At 38.6% G+C, this 20,605-nt stretch overlaps 1 protein-coding gene across 1 annotated transcript in view; it reads left to right on the forward strand.

Moving 5' to 3' along the window:
* The first annotated feature begins 3,414 nt into the window (after nt 1–3,414).
* The window catches only part of LOC117304789 (E3 ubiquitin-protein ligase MIB1-like), a 37,526-nt gene continuing 20,335 nt past the window's right edge, over nt 3,415–20,605 (forward strand). Inside the window, exons 1-10 of the mRNA XM_033789398.1 lie at nt 3,415–3,775; nt 5,580–5,751; nt 6,553–6,787; nt 7,509–7,575; nt 8,987–9,120; nt 9,652–9,728; nt 10,504–10,690; nt 12,243–12,384; nt 15,544–15,677; nt 19,690–19,797. Coding sequence (XP_033645289.1) covers nt 3,523–3,775; nt 5,580–5,751; nt 6,553–6,787; nt 7,509–7,575; nt 8,987–9,120; nt 9,652–9,728; nt 10,504–10,690; nt 12,243–12,384; nt 15,544–15,677; nt 19,690–19,797 — 1,509 coding nt within the window. The 5' untranslated portion in view covers nt 3,415–3,522. The remainder of the gene's footprint in view (nt 3,776–5,579; nt 5,752–6,552; nt 6,788–7,508; nt 7,576–8,986; nt 9,121–9,651; nt 9,729–10,503; nt 10,691–12,242; nt 12,385–15,543; nt 15,678–19,689; nt 19,798–20,605) is intronic.

Below are 20,605 nucleotides of genomic sequence, written 5' to 3' on the forward strand. Positions count from 1 at the left end.
CTAAGTGTACCTAAACATATGCAAAAAATATAAGAAACCTGTGAACATTTGAACTCAATTGGTCGTCAAAGTTGCGAGATAGTAATTGAAGAAAAAAAAACCCTTGTCACACGAAGTTGTGTGCTTTCAGATGCTTGACTTCGGGACCTCAAACCTAATGTTGAGGTCTCGAAATCAAATTCGTGGGAAAACTAATTCTTTTTCGAAAACTTCAGAGGGAGCCGTTTCATTTAGACTATCAACAGCTCTCTTCATTGCTCGTTACCAAATAAGTTTTTGTATTAACAATTATTTTGAGTAAAGGGTGTTTTTTTTTCTTTCATTTTATCTCGCAACTTCGACGACCAATTGAGTTCAAATTTTCACGGGTTTGTTATTTCATGCATATTGTTGAGATACACCAAGTGAGAGGACTGGTCTGTGACAATTACCAATAATGCCAGTGTCTTTAAAATTGAAATGACTGAATCACTTATTTCAGTGAAGTTCTAAGGGTGTGTTTCTTTTCATATGGAAACCTAACCAATTGAGATTTCCGATAACAAGGAAGGATTAACATACACCAGCCCCTCAAATACAACCAATGGATTAATAGCACCTTTTTTCTTTTCTTACAGATAGAAAGATAAAAACATGTTTAAGTTTCTTACGTGTAATGACGAATCCCAAGTGATTACAACGTCATGTACATACAAAGAGAAAATCTCTCCTGAGATGTGGTCCAATACTTCTTGAAAGGACACTTGCCATTGACTATATTCTTCCGTCTTTGTTACATCCTTCCGTCTTTGTTACAAAGTTCAAACAACAGGGTTTGAAGCAATAAAATAATCAATTTGTGACTTTAAGATGGGTGTCAATTGTACTGTGTGTTGGTATATCTTTGATTATAAAAACTTACTAAAGGCTGGCTCTCACCATGATCACACTATGATTCAGAGGGGTACGGCAAGCTACTATGAAATGAATTTGCCGCCAACCATCTGTTTTGCCGTCAATTGTCGCTGACGAATCCGCTAGCGCCCGCAGACGGTCGAAATTATCAGTCGCGTCCGTCGGCAAATTTTCAACATGTTTAAAAATTTGTGACGGCAAAAAGAAAACCGTTGTGATTTCGTTTGAGAACGCAACCCTCATTCCTTGACGCATACGGCCGAAATCATCGCTTGGCGTTTCCATGCCGTGGGATTCCGTCTCTTGTCGTTTTGAGGGCGTCACCATTTCCTCGGTTAGTCGTGGAATCTATCTGAGTGGAAGACAACGTTGTGAAGGAGTGGGAACGCAAAACTCAACTATGTATACGAACTGCACACACAACAGAGGTTTTGTCGGCAAATGAGTCACGTCTTCGTCGCCGTAACCCACCGTCAGCCGACTGATCTCGTTCCTTGTTGTCGGGCTTCGTCAAGGACACCGATCGTCACTCGCCGCCGCACAGAAAACGTCCGATCTTGCTCGCTTATAGAACCAGTTCCCTACCGCCGCCGTTCGATCGTCCCTTGCCATCATGGTATTGTCGCTGAAGGACGTTCCCGCCGTCAGCGAACTTTAGGTTTCCCCTTTTTGCATTCGCTTTGCCGCCAACGTTTTGGGATTTTCACGTTGCGTCACCTTCCGTAGGGTTTGCCGCTACTATTATGTGAGCCAGTCTTTACGGAGCTCTTGTAGGCCTCAGCGAGGGGAACAGTCCAGCCTCCATGTGCAGAGGAATACACACACTTCTAGGCAATCTAGATATAGTCTATTATAAAAACAGGGCTCATGGTGCCCATCTAACATATAACAACATACCGGCCATATCTTCTCAATTTTAGTAAACATTTTGTAACGAAAATAACAAACCTGTGAAAATGTCAGCTCAATCGGTCATCGAACCTGCGAGATAATAATGAAAGAAAAAACACCCTTGTCACACAAAATTGTGTGCATTTAGATGGTTGATTTCGAGACCTCAAGTTCTAAACCTGAGGTCTCGAAATCAAATTCGTCGAAAATTACTTCTTTCTCGAAAACTATGGCACTTCAGAGGGAGCGGTTTCTTACAATGTTTTATACCATCAACCTCTCCCCATTACTCGTCACCAAGAAAGGTTTTATGCTAACAAATATTTTGAGTAATTACCATTAGTGTCCACTGCCTTAAAAAAATAAAATTGTTGGAGGACTTCCTGAATAATATCAATAAATTTATTGGAAACATTTATGGTACATCCAAAGAGGGGACAGTACAGTGTGATCACACTGAAGTTTTGGCGTGTTGAAGAGGTGAAAAAAACACAAAAATACTTGCGTTTGGATCTGGTTGATTCCATGGTTCATACTTTAAAAGCTTATAGGTGGGTAAAGTTGACGTTTCACATTCAAGCTTGGTGTAAAATACACTTGAAAGCTGTGGTGTCACAGGGACATTTTTCCCTCATAATTATTGGAAATTAACGTGGGCTGAAGGAGGATTTTGTACGGAAGTAGTTTGTACACAGAACCTCCTGCCACACCGGATCTCGATCCCGGACGGACAAAATAATGAAAGATTCATTTCTGGTAGGGGAAGAAAATTATATGATGGCCTTATATGATGAAAAATTCATCCTACCACTGGGGGAATAAGACTTGTTACTTTGCTTCTTCAAATTTTACAAGGAGGCACGTGCTCCCCCCCCCCCCCTAAGCTGCACCGCCTCCCTCCTCGGGGATCCTGATGTTGATGAATGAGAGTACCGTGACTGGTTTAAAATACTCGAAAAATAATAAAAAATTATGCTATACTTATTTTCAGTTCAGTCAAGATCATCTGACAAAACGGGCGATCAAAACAAAAAAATCTGTGATAAACATTATTCCTTGCTCTGTGATAAAACAAAAGTGATTGCCGGCCAAAAAGGCAACATGGTAACCGGCCGTAGAGGGCACTTTTCAGTGAACAAGTTAGTGCAGTGTCCTTGCTCAGTCCATGCTCAGTCCATAGAGAGCAAGGGAAAGCTCTATGCTCAGTTCTTCGTTTGTATGATTATGGTGTTTTATACAATACACATTATTGTTGACACCAGCCCAAACTAAAAACAATACAATTTGTAGCAGTGCAATATAATTCATGACACTTTTGTGTGCAAGTGTAGAGAACTAAATAAAAGTATGTGATAGCATAAAGAGCTCTATTATGGTGTGTAGCATCAGATAATGTGTATTTCAAAAGTGTAGTTGGTGTTTTTTCGTACAAGTCGATCTGCAATTCATACATCTATTTATTGTTTATTATTAATTCCATTTGTTTGTGAGATTGAATGATTTGAATAAAATGTAGAAAAATTTCAAATAATTTCAGGAAGTCAATGGAGATTACAATTTTAGAACTTTACACCAACTACACGGTTGAAATCCCAATTGTCAGAGGAGCCGTGGAATTCATAACCCAAAGTTGAATGTCAATGGGTCATTGTCAGTCAGGTTTAGGGAACTAAAATGGTTGCAAATACGGGAAATTTATATGCTTTTTAATTAATTTCCATAACTCAAAAACACACGATGGCCAACATGGATATCCGGCCTGGCCGAAACACGAATGTGCGTGTGAATATGATGGAAGGTGTAGGAGCGAGAGTTGTCCGTGGGCCCGACTGGAAATGGGGCAAACAGGACGGCGGCGAGGGGCATGTTGGTACCGTGAGAAGCTTCGAATCACCGGAGGAGGTTGTTGTTGTATGGGACAATGGAACAGCAGCTAACTATCGCTGTGCTGGGGCTTATGATCTCAGGATTATCGACAGTGCTCCAACAGGTTTGTGTTATAAAACACACTGAACGATTTTCCTCAAAAATTATCGTTTTGCTTCTCAAATACTAAACTAGTTTAGCTTTCACCATGCTTTCACTGTGTGCACACAACTTGTTTCATTTATTCAAAGGTTGCTGGACGAAATCATTCCCAGAAACACCTCACTCAGCAGAACAGTTTGGAAGAAAAAAATACATTAAATAATTTCATAAATAATAAAGTTCCCTCTGCTGGTAAACACAGTTTCTCATCATCTTCCTATACTGTGCAGAAACCTCCTCTGGAGTATACTCGCACGTTGAGGTGCAAACTAGCAGGTGCAGACATAAACTCAAGGCATAAAAAGATACACATACTGTGCAAGTAAAAGCATTTAAGCATTTTGTGTGGTGCTGTTGTAGTGCTAACACTAACAGACAACTCGTCCGTCAGACAACTCATCCGTCAGACAACTCGACCGTTCGGACAACTCGACTGTTCGGACAACTCGACATTTCAGACAACTCGACTTTGAGACAACTTGACGGATGGCCTAGAAAATACCACTACCCCATCCCGGGGGACGCCCATGTGCTAAGTCAGTACATGTAGTAGGAGTAAATTGACCCACGGTGGGTCAATTGAATTGAATTGGTTCTGAGAAAAAAACATTAGTTTTTAAAAACAACTCCGGAGTTGTAATTACCATGACCACTGGTTCTTTGTAGAGCCACTCAACAGATATAAAGAGAGTTATTAATTACAAGGTGTCTCTGCAATAACTGTTTACATGTTTTCAACTTTTTATTCTTTAATCTCCTATAGTTGGCTGGCTCTTTTGCTTTTTGATTGGCAATGTAATTTAAAAAAAACAAGTGTGATGTGACCTACATATTTCTACTGAAAGATACTTTTATTCATCTACCAACAGATGAAACTTATGTTTGAACCATCTGACGATTGTTTACACAAAATCAAGGAAGAGAAGGAGTTCGAACGAAGGGACTTCAAAAGCTGAACCCGTGGTACTGTGGTCGTTTAACGACACCTCGTAATCACCCACATACCTTAAATACAAACAATGGGTGACCTGGCGTCTGTGAGTTTGTGCGTGCGCACTTGGTTCTTCACACTATGGTGTCGTATGTCGAATGGATATATAATAAAGAAAAAACTACTTTTTTGAGACCTGATAAAAAATTGTGTATGCTTTCGCCCACCAAAACGAAAAACACAATTAAAAATAAACCACCCTTGTGATCTTATACCCAAATTTTGATCCACCGCTAGTGACAGGAAAGTTGCAAAAAACGTAAAAATATGCTATGATATTTCCATGAAAACACCACAAACGGTAAGTGGAGAAGTCAATCACAACTCACCTTCTACAACTCCGTTTTTGTGTGAAAAAAAAGAAAAGAACCGGGAAAAAACAATGCAATCTTTACTACCGTGTGCGCATCCATAAAAGACAAAACACACTGCGCATGCGAAAACTTTGTATTTTCGCAATTCTTGTCTCCAATGATTCATCTTTACAGCAGGCAACATGTAGCAGAGTGGCGGTAACACTCCTTCTGTACAAAGAGATCTAATCCTGCTCGTTAATCGGCCGTATGGAGGTCTCCTATCTTTTCCCACTGGTCAGACAGGGGCGTTGTCAGGGTTTTCTTTTGTTAGTCTCGCCGTTCGAACTCCTTCCCTTCGTTCCTCGATGCTTGAACTAGGAAACAGAAAATTTTCTTTTCAACATTTTCTATTTTTTATAAACAGCTCATAATTAGAAAATGAAAGTAATATTTTGGGTTATTGTTAACTATTCCCACAGGTGTTAAGCATGATGGTACGATGTGTGATACATGTCGTATGCAACCAATCTATGGCATTCGCTGGAAATGTGCCGAGTGTCAGAACTATGACCTCTGCACAGCCTGTTACCATGGCGACAAGCATCATCTCAGACATCGATTTTACCGCATTAATACTTCATCAAGTGATAGGTTGGTATGATAGACTCTTAAATGCTTGATGCTCAAGGCCATAGTCAGTCTTGAACATTTGCTTCAACAAATCAAATCATAAGAATTTGTTTTCACTGTATGAAGAAATAACTTTAAAGAACTTGTTTAGTGTGTCTATTGTGTTTGACAAATATTTGTTTTTCAAACCTCTTTTAACCAGAGGAACAGTGGAGTTCCAACTCCCATTGGAAGCTCTAGATTTAAAGTGGCTGAATTAAAAGCCTTGAAGTTTAAATTACACAATGTTTGCATTACCTACTGGGCCCATGATTCCATTTCCTTCCATGTGAAGCAATGGGGACCCCCAAAATGTTTGAATACAGATGAGACTTGTATGGTCTACAGTACACTTCTAGGGTGTTTGGGCACCATACCAAATGAAGTAATGTGTTTGTTACTTTGCCCAGTTTCGCATCCCACATCCATGCAACACCAAGACAAAAAAAGGTGTTTTTTAGGGAAAACCTGAGGGAGTATACTGCGCGCTGTGCCTTATAGCTCAGTTGGTAGAGCATCTGCCCGGAGTGTCGGGTTGTGGGTTCAAATCCCAATGAGGACCATCGTCTCATCCCATGTATGGTCTACACTGTATAAAGTGCCCTACAATCATACATCACAGATAATACAACTACTAATGAGTAATTCTTCAATGGGAAAGTATGGATACACAAGTACATGTACCTGGGAACTAACTTGACCAACTCCAGCAGCTTCCACAAAATGTATAAGTAGTTTTTAAACCAAATGCTTGCTAACTTGCCACACTTGTTTCCCCCACAGGTTTGCCCTGGAGCCTAGGCGTAAAAGTAAAAAGATTATGGCTAGGGGAATCTTTCCGGGTGCCAGGGTGGTCCGAGGGGTAGATTGGGAGTGGGAAGACCAGGATGGTGGTAGCAGTCGCCGAGGGAAGGTCACTGAGATACAAGATTGGAGTTCAACAAGTCCACGCAGTGCTGCGTATGTCCTTTGGGACAACGGAGCTAAGAATCTGTATCGTGTTGGATATGAAGGAATGGTAAGATTGTTTTTTTGTGTTCCCATTCATGCCATTGGAACTTTTTATATTAGAGTATCGCAACTTTTCTGTAGAATGACAAAATTTAAATCTAATGGGAAGGCACGGTAAACTGACCTCCCTGTCAACCTACCGTGACCTTGATGTAAAACTAACGGGCCAAAAGAGGTCATGGAAGACTTCTGTGCAGCCACGGTAACTTAACAGAGCCGCTAGAAAGTCCAATGGGAACAGCTCCGTGCTGTAAACCTACCGGGATCACGCAGGAAGAATAATCCGAAATTGAAATTCAAAATCTGAGAAGTATTTATGCATGAAATGTTCCTCAGATTTATATTTTATTTGAATCCTTTCTCTTAAACCAAATTCCTTAGAAGGGAGTCATTCTTGAAATTTTATAAAAATTTATCATCAACAGCTGCAGTTATTCTCACCAAGTAAGTTTTTATGGTCATCACTTTTTAGAGTTACCAACACCAAATTGACCAAAGATACGACACCCTCCCTTTAAAACACAAGTTGTTTTCAAAAACACATCATCGATTTATATATCAATGTAATATCAAAATTTAGATTGTAGTGTTAAATCAATGTGTTTATCTGGAATCTAGAGTATACAAACAAGCTTAATGTTGAAAGAATGGGATAGTGTATTATCCTGTAACAATAATAACAGTTATGGTTTATAGAGAATTGAAGTTTTATTGTTTGTTTCTTTCAGTCTGATTTGAAGGTAGTTAGTGATGCAAAGGGAGGAACATTCTACCGAGATCATCTGCCCTGCCTTGGTAGGTCAATTCTGTATTCTTTCCCTGTATTAACATTTGGTGTGTCATGGCTGAGTTGGGCTCGAGCGCATGTGTTTTTGATCAGCATTTCACTGTACAAATATTTTTTTTTTTTACAAGTGACAATAAAACATTATTCATTCATTTAGCAGAGTGTGGGTACGAGTCCTGGTCGAGGGGCTGCGTCACAATCAGCAGCTACTGCAAGAAACAGCTTCTTTAAGGACACAAATGTCAAGACCAGGACTTGAACCCACACTCAGCTGACTGGAACCTCCAGAGCTAGAGACCAGTGTGCTTGACTGCTCAGCCACGACATGCTACAAAATGAACAAAGAATATCAATACATGACACATACTTCCATTCAAATTTATTGCATTAACCATCTAGAAAACTGTATTGTGCTTTAACATCCAAAAAAGCCGCACAAAATTTTGCCTCACATCAGATTGCTGCATGTATCAATTGGCTAGGTTCTATCAAATATTTATTTTGGTTTGACCCATATACCGATGTGTGTTAGTACTGTATACCCAGTACTTTATCGAAGCCACGACCCTTGCAATTCTAGAGCAGTGTCTTACCAACTAGACTACCGAGGTTGCCCGGTAGCTAGAGGCAGCCTGAATCCTATGTTTTGGCAGGGGGTACCGCAATGATATAAGAGATGCTAAATTTGTATTGGGGATAAAGAATATTAATTTAACATCTCTAATATCGTTGTGGTACCCCCTGCCAAAACATAGGATTTGAACTGCCTCTAGCTACTGGGCAACCTTGGTAGTCTAGTTGGTAAGACACTGCTCTAGAAATGCAAGGGTCGTGGGTTCGAATCCAACCCAAGTAACACGCCTGTGATATTTTTTCACTGGACTCGGGGAAAGTACTGAGTATACAGTGCTAACACACATCGGTGTATGGGTAAAACCAAAATTAATATTCTTTATCCACGATGCAAATTTAACATCTCTTCTATCAAATACTTCTTTTCCCCTATGGACAGGATGCCAGTTCATTGCAGGTTACTCTCGAGCTCTTGCTGGTACCCATTTGTACCCCTGGGTGGACAGAAGCAATTATGATTAAGTGCCTTGCTCAAGTGTTGCGACTGACCAGGCCAGGTTTCAAACCCACATTCTGTAAACAACTTGGGTCCACCGCCCTAGACAGCTCAGCCACGACATCCCAAAATGTACTTCTCAAAAATCCAAAGCTTTAAAGGCACTGGACACCCCTGTTTCTCACAATGTTTTATACTATCAACAGCTCTCCATTGCTCATTACCAAGTAGGTTTTTAAGCTAATAATTATTTTGAGTAATTACCAATAGTGTCCAGTGTCTTTAAAGAAACTTGTTTGATTAGAGTACAACTTTTAACCTTGACATTTTCTGGATGCCATTACTTTCAGGTGAGCAAGGACCAGGAAGTCGAGGTGTCCATGGTTTATATGCCCTTGGGGATCAGGTGAACGTAGATCTAGACCTAGAGATTGTACAGAGTCTTCAACATGGACATGGAGGATGGACTGATGGCATGTTTGAGGTAACCATGGTAAAACTCAACCCCAATCCTCTAAGATCAGGCTTTGATTTCATGAAGATGTTTACCTGTATGCAGGTTTTCTGTTGCTAACTTTAGTATAGAAATTTGCTTAAGTACAGGGCCCAATGTCATGGCTGTGCTTACCACGGTGTTCTGTGCTTATGGCCCATGAACTACAGTACCTGATTTACATGTCACTGTAAGTGCAGAATGCTACGGTAGGCCATGAAATTGAACCGAGGTGTATTTAGAGAAACGTAGAGAAAATTTGATGGCACCCTTAAACAATGGATATGTGTTGTTGCATCTCTCATCTGCTTACAAGAACCATAAGAAAGCAGTCTGACTTTCCTTCACTTGTGGTTAGCAGTAAATCAATGATTGGACCAACTGTTTGCAAACGGCATTGAGCATATAGCGCACCATCCTACATGTCCTGGAAGTAAAGGACTGAAAGGAAAACCAGAAATAAATGTAAATAATGGTCCTTTTGCCTAATTGATATTCTTGATTAATTCTTTATCCTTGTAGACCCTTGGAGCAACCGGCACTGTGGTGGGGATAGATGAAGACCATGACGTAGTGGTGTCTTACCCTAGTGGTAATAGGTGAATATCAATAATTTATGAGGTTTTCTACTTGACATGCTTAAAGCCAAAAGCTGGGTTTAAGTACTGTAGACTGTCAAATAAAAGCAGAATTAGTAAACAGAGATGTTTGCTTTCTTATCCTTGCTTCATAAAATTGCTTCATAAAATTCCTTGATGAAGGCAAGGATAAGAAAGAAAACATCTCTCCTATCTGTAGAGTTTGTAACACAGAAGAAGAGACTGTACTGATTATCAGCAAATGTAATAGAGACTGGTCTTGTGCCGCAGTAAGCAAGCCCATGGTTTCCTTCTTCAGCCCCCCACCCCATTCTTCACTAGTTCCAGTACTTATTCCAGCTCACCATTTCTTCTATGGATCTCTGGAAATGACCTAAGAGAACTGTTGTTTTTTGCTATCCTCAGGTGGCTGTAAAACCTTGCCTTATTAGTATTATTTTGTTCTGATAGTTACATCAAAGAGTCCTTGCGACCTTATGTCTCAACTATATATGACCTGTGGGTCTAAAGAAAATGGTTAGTTAGGGAGAACCCAATTAGATAGGAACTGAAAAGCCAATCCGCACGCAAGGCTCTATGAGGCAGGCGGTTTGTACACAATACTACAATACATAATGGGTACATGCATTCCAAATTCTCCACACACAGGCAGGACTCCGCATAATGTAAAAAAACCCACCAATATCTGCACACTCTCCCTGCAGGGAGTCTACACGTAGGTTCTTTTATTTGACACTGTGCCTCATAGAAAGCTTTGTTTTTGACTTTCCTTCAGGTGGACATTTAACCCTGCCGTGTTGACCAAAGTGAATACAGCCAGCTCAGTATCAGGGTCAGCTAGTGGAGACACACCTACCCCTTCCCAGTTCCAAGTGGGAGATCTAGTCCAGATTTGTAGTGATCTGGAACGTATCAAGGCACTCCAACGTGGTCATGGAGAATGGGCTGAAGCTATGTTGCCGGTAAATAAGAGTTAACAGCAGAAGTATAACCTTTTGTCAAAGCCTTCGTGGCTTGGACAGCTTTGTAGAGCCGCGATCCAAAGTGACTGGAAGGGGAGACCAGGCATGCTAGTGGTGAAGCTACAGGTTTTTTATATCTTGATTAGCAAAATTCAAAACCAATCAGAAGCATTGGGGGTCAGCGGGTAAGCATACAAATTATGCACACTGCCTGGGAAAACAACATTCATCCACCCTGGATTCATTTACAAAACGTTTTGGGAATGATGTTTTCTCGTCTGTTTGCATGTATGCTACCTTTTTCCAGATTATGTCCAAATTTGATTCTCTATTCTCTTATATATTTCCCATGTTGTCTGAACTTATTTTTTTCTAGTATTTTGCTAAACAAATGGACTATTACATGTATATAGAGAAAGTCCGCGGTTTGATTGGATAATCATTCAGCACTTTACTTATTTGCATACAAGTTAAAAATAATTTATCATTCATACTTAAAGACACTAGACACTATTAGTAATTGTCAAAGACTGGTCTTCACAGTTGCTGTATCTCAACATATGCATAAAATAACAAACCTGTGAACATTTGAGCTCAAGTGAGAAATTGCGAGATAATAAAGAAAGAAATAAAAACACCCTTGTCACACGAAGTTGTGTGCTTTCAGATGGTTGATTTCAAGACCTCAAATTCTAAATCTGAGGTCTCAAAATCAAATTTGTGGAAAATTACTTCTTTCTTGAAAACTACATTACTTCAGAAGGAACCGTTTCTCACAATGTTTTATACTATCAACCTCTCCCCATTACTCGTAACTAAGGTTTTATGATAACAATTATTTTGAGTAATTACCAATAGTGTTCACTGCCTTTAATGAATAATTAAATAAAAAAATGCAAAGCAAGTTGGAAAAGGATATCGGGCTTTGCCACCTGTGCGCATTTTCTCTTGTTCCAGTCATTCCGCTATTAACAAGCTGTCTAAGCCACGAACGCCTTGACAAAAGGCTAACGCCTCAATGACTAAACCACCAGGTTTTGAATTTGATATTCTAAGCCTATCTGCAATGACACCTCATTCAGAGCAATTATAGTTTGGGGTAATAAATGCTAAAACCTATTGCAACAGAAATGCTTGATTTTTCAAGCTACGGTACAGAATTGGTTATGCGTACATTATTTGTATGAATCCAAAATGACAACTGTAACTACTGTTGTGCTTACCTTCTTTGAATCAACATAAGATTCAACATTGGTAATGATGGCAAACTGATTTTTACATGCTTGCACTTATTATTTAATTAAATTAAGCGTAGCATTGGTTTTGGTACATGCTGTCTCTCTTTATTACTAATTATGGTCTTAAATGAAATCTTTATGGTAGTAATAGAGTTTTTAAAACCAAACTTTCAACACAAGCTTCCAGTTGTGTGATAATGTGTGCGTCATGGTTCAATGGTCAAACAATGTGGGCACCAGACTGTTTATGTTCAAAGAACTTGGGGTTGAAATGATACAAATTTGAACTGAATTTCTTGTTTATCTGTTTACAGACATTGGGTAAGATCGGCCGTGTGCAGCAGATTTACCATGACAACGATCTGAAGGTAGAGGTGTGTGGTACGTCCTGGACATACAATCCCACTGCTGTCACTAAAGTAGCATCAGACAGTGGTGGACTAGGCAACTCATCAGGTATTTGAAACTTTGCATGGTGAAAATACAAAATAGTAAAGGTTTGAAACTTTGCATGGTGAAAATACAAAATAGTAAAGGTTTGAAACTTTGCATGGTGAAAATACAAAATAGTAAAGGTTTGCAACTTTGCATGGTGAAAATACAAAATAGTAAAGGTTTGCAACTTTGCATGGTGAAAATACAAAATAGTAAAGGTTTGCAACTTTGCATGGTGAAAATACAAAATAGTAAAGGTTTGAAACTTTGCATGGTGAAAATACAAAATAGTAAAGGTTTGCAACTTTGCATGGTGAAAATACAAAATAGTAAAGGTTTGCAACTTTGCATGGTGAAAATACAAAATAGTAAAGGTTTGAAACTTTGCATGGTGAAAATACAAAATAGTAAAGGTTTGAAACTTTGCATGGTGAAAATACAAAATAGTAAAGGTTTGCAACTTTGCATGGTGAAAATACAAAATAGTAAAGGTTTGCAACTTTGCATGGTGAAAATACAAAATAGTAAAGGTTTGCAACTTTGCATGGTGAAAATACAAAATAGTAAAGGTTTGAAACTTTGCATGGTGAAAATACAAAATAGTAAAGGTTTGCAACTTTGCATGGTGAAAATACAAAATAGTAAAGGTTTGCAACTTTGCATGGTGAAAATACAAAATAGTAAAGGTTTGAAACTTTGCATGGTGAAAATACAAAATAGTAAAGGTTTGCAACTTTGCATGGTGAAAATACAAAATAGTAAAGGTTTGAAACTTTGCATGGTGAAAATACAAAGTAGTAAAGGTTTGCGTTAACCAGGGATACCAGTTTTCCGGCTATTGCCGGAATTCCGGCTTTTTCAAATTTTCCCCGATGTTTCATCTGGCTGGAGGAAAATATAAAGGGAAAACATTTTTTTTTCCGGCGCTCCGTTTTTCATCTGGCCGGAGAAAATATAAGTTTTGAAAAAGATTTCCGGCGCTCCGTACTTCATCTGGCCAGAGAAAATATTATGTTGCTGCCGTCAACTCGCTGTCAACTAGCCAACTCAACCACATCCAAGATGGCAGGTATGAACTAGTCTTGACCTAACGCCTCAGCGATCAACTAGCATAAATTGCAGTACATACTACACATGCAGTACCAATTATTCACGGCTTGTGGCAAGACTATTCCAAATGCAGGAAAGCGTCTCTGTTGTCCATTTTGTACAAACCTGTGAAAAGAAAGATGGCGACCGACAGCTTTGTAGCGTAGAGATATTTTTTTTCACGATCTAAAAACAAAATTCTTACAATCGAAATGTAGCCTAAAACTTTTCAAATTCTCTTTTAGCCTATACTGTATAGTTTTATGCATCTTTTGTGGATTTTAAATTTATTTTGGAGGAGTTAACGGCGAGTTGGCGGCACCAAGCTAGTTGACGGTGAGTTGAATTGAACCCTCCCAATAATGTGCATTGCTGACACCATGGAGGCCATGCTGACACCGATCGAAAAATTTAAATGCAAAATAAGTTTTTTATTCAACCGATCCTCACATTAATGCGAACCCATCAACATCAGAACATGGTTAAACAAAAAATACTATAACGGCAGAAATAAGAGGTTTTTTTAATGTTTTGAAATTTGTGATATTATACAAACGGAAAATTCAAGACTAAAATCAGACTATGCCTGCCTTTTTGACAAGGGGGGGGGGGGGATGGTCAGAGTTTTCTTTTTCTTTGTTTTATTAAAAAAAGGTGCTGTTATGTTTTTTTATAGTATTTTTGTCTGGGGGGGGGGGCGGTGACCCCTTTTCTTTCAAAAAGATTTTCAGGCTCTGAAGGCAAGAGCCACTGGCATCCCTGGGTAACACAATGTAATGATAATCTCTAAATGAGTTGGGGTGGTTCTGAAAACCAACTGTTCTTTTCAGAACCACCCCAACTCAATTAGAGATTTTCATTACATAGTGTTACCGTAAGTCTTACTATATCATCAGGTATTTCTCTAGCTCACACTGTCAACTACAGAGGGCACTATTCTCTCCCTCTGTATTTGGGTTTTGTTTGGATAGTGTAGTGTCTAATGCTCAAAGTGGAAGTCAGATAAAACATATAGTTAAAAGTGAAGCATCTTGCTCAAGGAGTCAAGTGTCATGACCAGGACTCGAACCCACACTCCGATGACTTAACCACCAGAACTTGAATTTGATGCTCTAAACTACTTTGCCATAACGCCCTACAAATCGATGAATGCATTTGTTTTTCTGTGAAGCAATGTTGTATTGCCCTACTATGGTGTTGTACTCTATAACCAATGGTGTATGCAGACCACAAAATAACCCACAGCAATTGCCATGGTTTCATTTAATTTTATTTGTTCTGCTGGTGGAGCAAAAGACTCTCGGAAAAGCAAACTTATTCACTGTACTAGCCAATAGCCAATGGAGAGAAGACAAGGAAGGAAGTTTCAGTTTGAGATGTTGAAGGAAAAACCCTAGAGGAATATTCCAGAGAAAATCCATGCAGTTAGGTAGGGATTGAAAACCCAATCGCATAGTGCCCTTGTTGGGATTCAAACCAAAGGTCCCACAGAGGTGGAAGGGATTGAAAACCCAATTCGCATAGTGCCCTTGTTGGGATTCAAACCAAAGGTCCCACAGAGGTGGAAGGGATTGAAAACCCAATTCGCATAGTGCCCTTGTTGGGATTCAAACCAAAGGTCCCACAGAGGTGGAAGGGATTGAAAACCCAATTCGCATAGTGCCCTTGTTGGGATTCAAACCAAAGGTCCCACAGAGGTGGAAGGGATTGAAAACCCAATTCGCATAGTGCCCTTGTTGGGATTCAAACCAAAGGTCCCACAGAGGTGGAAGGGATTGAAAACCCAATTCGCATAGTGCCCTTGTTGGGATTCAAACCAAAGGTCCCACAGAGGTGGAAGGGATTGAAAACCCAATTCGCATAGTGCCCTTGTTGGGATTCAAACCAAAGGTCCCACAGAGGTGGAAGGGATTGAAAACCCAATTCGCATAGTGCCCTTGTTGGGATTCAAACCAAAGGTCCCACAGAGGTGGAAGGGGATGATGAAAGATACCAATACACCAACCCAACCGCTGTGAAACACTTTGATCTTATTAAAGCTGCTATATTAATTTCATTATTATTTTTATATTTTGTATATAATATTTTTAGAGAGGTTATCAGCTCTTCTGAAGAAACTATTTGAGACCCATATTACAGGAGACATCAATGAGGAGTTAGTTAAAGCAGCAGCAAATGGAGATGGAGTCAAATCTGAAGAGATCCTGGCAAGACCAGACGCTAATGTAAGTGCTTTGCCAACAACATTCACAGCCATAACTTTCATTTACTTTTGTATTTTATTGGCATAAAATGTGTTACACACAACTAACAATTTTAATTAAAATACTGTATAAAGGCCGAGTTACACTGTAACAAAAACAATAACGATCATGACGCAAAGAGAACACATTCTAATAGCGCATTGTCTTTCAGGCATGCAACTCTTCCGCCTTTCCGCGGAATTCCGCGTTTTAAAAAAAAAGATTAGCGCTAAGAAAAACATTCCGCGGTTAGCGCGATCTTAAGACAATTTACAACAATGCATTTTAACGCATGGTCTGGCCTCTGCCGCGGCACGCAATCCATTCTACTGCATGGTCAATCTAAAGCCCACAGCAAGCAATGCATACGTTTACACACTGCGTGCGGTAATTAATAATAGCCGTGTGTACTGTCGAAAAATCTGGAACAGTGGAACGCACCCCGTGGCGCAGGCGAGTTTGTGCTAAACCAAGTTATTATACAGCCTTGAAATGAGTCTAAGGTCATGTCTTCGTCTGGTCCCGCTATTTTGCAATAGTATACACATATTGTACATGTATGTATGTGTGTGTGAGTTAGTTACCAAACGTGCATGTATACTGCGAGTCTCACATTGCGCTACGAAACAGTCGCATCTTCAAACGTCCGTCAAAATGACATCCAAAAGAAACCGTCCGGAAAGTGGACAAGCCAGGAATGGCATATTGTGTGATGTGCAAGACGGCAAGCGGGAACAAGTGGCTCTCACCGAACATTGTAAGGCGGCAAAGCATCGGGAGTTGATTAAGTTGAGGAAAGCTAACTATTGTTTCCCAGGTAGTTATGAAATTTTCATAAAATTATTATTCCCCCCCCAAAAAAAATAAAAAATAAAAAATAAATCTGATTTTTTTTTTTTTTTTTTTTTGGGGGGGGGAATAATAATTTTATGCAAATTTCATAATTACCTGGGAAACAATAGTTAGTTTTCCTCAACTTAATCAACTCCCGATGCTTTGCCACCTTAGAATTACGGTGCAACACTTCACTTTGTCTTTGGCATACATGCTAAGATTGATCCTAAGAGCATAAAAAACCTCAACACTTTTTAGGGTACCATTGTGGGTCTCGAAAAGTTTCCTCTTTTTTTTTCATCGGGCAGTTGCATGCCTGGTCTTTGCGTCGTGATTGTTATCGTTTTCGTTATCACTGCAGTGTGACTCAGCCTTAATAGATTTGTATATATTCAAGCTATTCACTTTAAAAATAGAAAACAAATAGATAATAATAATAACATCACTAACTAGTTCTTATATGTCTCATTTTACAAAACATCAATGTGCTTTTACTCTTGCCTTGTCAGTTCAGGAAATCTTTTAACTAATCAGATAAGAAGAATCTATATTATTAGGTATATAAAGGAAATATTGATTGCTTAATATTCGGGGCACAGTTAAAATGATATGCCCTTTGTGATGTAAACCCATGACTATGCTCTAAGCTTCGACATCACCTAGGGCCTATATTTTTAACCGCACCCCTCATAGCAGTCAATATTTATGTCTGGCTAATGTTAAGGGCGAGCCCTGACAATACAGTGAGCCGCTAAGTGTTTGCTTTGAAGAAGGATCCTAGTGACTTGGGAACACTTAATGCCTCTAAGGCGACGCTGGGAGAGGGAAGGCATCATCTAGCCTAGCCTACAGGCATTCTGCTTTTTAACCGCACTCCACTGTATATATTTTTCACATGAGAATCTTTTTATTTTTTATACAATAAAGATATTTTGTTGGAATTCGCTGGGTAATGATGCAAGGCTTGTAGATACTCTTTTTGTTTTGACAAAGAGCTTAATATGAAGTGTTTTGTTAATTCGGCAATTCGACTGCCATCCTTAAACAAAAACATTCTCTCCTGGGTGACTCAACTGCACTGTATTGTGAATAACACAAATTTATAACATTTTAGGAAATAAATACCTGATCCCCAAAATATGGTTTCTGACCTCAGTTTACTGTTAGAAAAAAAGAATAAAACAATATATCTGAAATATTGTTTTATTTATTCACTGTGTCTCTCCTGACAAGAACAAAACAATTATTTTTGATGACCAGTCACAGGTTCCATAGTTGTAACACAGTCCCTGATTTATGACATTTTTGTCGTCCCTTTACCCAAACATTCAAATATATTGTTTTTTTTTAACATGGTCAAATTAAAAAGCATTTACAGTAACAACTCGTTAGTAATAGAAATTTGTTAGTTGTTATTTGAAGAGCCATAGATCACTGGAATAGCCTCTTGTTTCCGGTCTATCTCCAGTAGGAGGTATGTCAGAAAGCCCAATTAAAGAGGATGCTAACGGGTCACAGTTTTCTTCCTGAAGACACTCTACTTGTCCCAGACTCGACCCCAATTTTTCAACTGGTTTGTTGATAGACGTCTTCAATTTCATTACTGTCTTCTTCTGTTTTGTCAACCCTTTTTTGAGCCAGCCGTGCTATTCCTGTTTTGATGACAGTGGAAGTTTATATTTGTTTAAATTGCATAAATATAACATGTACATGTACAGTTGTGTAGGTCTTCATACACTGTTCAGCCATCCTTGAGAGGTTGGCCTACCATTATAAAATATCTCTTTTGAGAGTTGTGATTGAACTAAAAGTTTGTTTGTTATGATTGTTTGTTTGTTTGTTTTATTTCCATTTGTACAACAACACAATTACAGGACTAATGGTTACAAGTAAATAAATAAAGATACAAAAACTAAGTTAGTACAAATGGGGGCTGCAACCAAAGGAGTTGTAACCCTCCTGTATTGGAGCACCCAAACTGCTGTAAAATAGATGCTTTACTGGTTCAAGAAATTACAAAGAAAGTTAAAGTATCCCTAAAAAACGCACATATTTAGAGAATAACGCATAAATAATTAAAGTATGAACTTAAAAAATTGTTCACACAGTTGATTTGTTTTTGTGTCCTGCTCTTAAAGACATGCAGGTGATGGTGAAACGATGCTTAGTTTTGATCAGTTTAGTCTATCTTCTTTGAGCATAAATGAGTTGATCAATATTAATAGTCATAAAATGTATGTACATCAAGCAATCATATTTTAAAGGCAGAATTGGTCGTCAGTTTTGTTTAAGTTTAATTTGAAAGTCATAGATTATAAAGTTTATACTGTACTAATTTTTAGAGAAAATTTTCTGTTTGCCATTCTGTCATTATCATTAAAATAGCATTTGAGGTCTGCAAAAATTAACAATTATTATTATTTTCATTGCCTCTATCAAAATAAGACTGATATGAACATCCACAAAATCTCTAACAAAACATAAACCTCTTTTATTGTTTTTATTTTAAAAATGCAATTTGAAATTTCAAGTTGTATGGTGTGTTGTCTTTTTCAAGATGCTTGCTTGTTATTGTATGAACACTTTGTAAAGTTTCAAATGTTACTTGGTGCTCAAATGCTCAAGTTCAAATTTAGTATGTCAGAATCATCTCTGCAACTGACGCTTGTTGATATGTCGGGCGTGTTGTGGCCAAGTGGATGAGCACCGGACTCAAGCTCTAATGTTTCTGTTCAGCAGAGAGTGGGTTCCAGGCCCGGTCATGAAACTTGTGTCCTCAAGCAAGACACTAAACCATTTTTGCTGTGTCCTTCAGATGGTCCTGTGTGTTGTGTAGAGAAGGGTCTTGCCCCTGTGTTCCTGGTCTGATCGGCAGCATATTGCACCTAATCACCTTGTGATCATAAAGGTCTTATACATAAGTACGTATGTCAAAGACTAGCTCCACATACCTTGCAAGAAACAAATACTGAGTGCTTTGATACACTCATAAAGCGCTATATGAGAACCTATATAAGGTATTTTTACTTGTCGTTACAACCAAAGTTAAGTTTTAGTTTTACTATTTAAGCGGATGGCAAGTTCTTGCAGAGTAAATGAACCAATGATTTACAGTAGAAGACTAATTATTGCTTTACCACTTGTATTTATCTGTCAACAGGTCAATGTACAGTTCGCTGGTCACACTGCATTACAAGCAGCTAGTCAGAATGGCCACACTGATGTCATTAAAGTACTGATTAGGCACAGTGTAGATGTGGAGATGGAGGTCAGTTATATGTAGTTCAACTCAATGCCTTTCTTTTAAAGTCACTGGACACTTTTGGTAATTGTCAAAGACCAGTTTTCTCACTTGGAGTGTCTCAACATACATAAAATGAAAAACTTGTTAAAAAATTTAGTTTACTTGGTCGTCGAAGTTGCAAGATAATAATTAAAAGAAAAAATACCTTGTCACACAAAATTGTGGGCTTTCAGATTCTTGATTTCGAAACCTCAAAATCTAATTCTGAGGTCTCGAAATCAAATTCGTGGAACATTACTTCTTTCTTGAAAACTACGTCACTTCAGAGAGAGCCATTTCTCACAATGTTTTATACTCAATACCAAGTAAGGTTTTATGCTAATAAATATTTTGAGTAATTACCGATAGTGTCCACTGCAAGGATGTCCACTGTAATAAAGATGTGGTATGGTACCTTTTATTTAAATAGTTGTCTATTAAAAGTACAACGCACATTGGAGAGTGATTAATCAAAACCTTATTACCTGGGGTTGTAATTATATAAAAAAACAATCTTTTGAAACAAGGAAATGACTTTCCCTTGAAACAGCATATTGTTTTGCATGCGCTACATCTAATATTGTTTTATTACCTAGCGCATGTCATATTGTTATTATAAAAGTGACCTTGAGAATTTTGGGGGATATCGTAGGAGGCAAGATATTACACTGTTTACATAATAAGTATAGACTTTCACAATTATTTCAACTTTAAAGCAGTACTGTTAAAACAAGACCAAAACAAGTTTGGATTTGTTTTTCCTTATCTTAAACCAAAGTTTGTAGAACTTATG

The sequence above is a fragment of the Asterias rubens genome, chromosome 21 (assembly GCF_902459465.1).
Source record: "Asterias rubens chromosome 21, eAstRub1.3, whole genome shotgun sequence".
NCBI lineage: Eukaryota > Metazoa > Echinodermata > Asteroidea > Forcipulatida > Asteriidae > Asterias > Asterias rubens.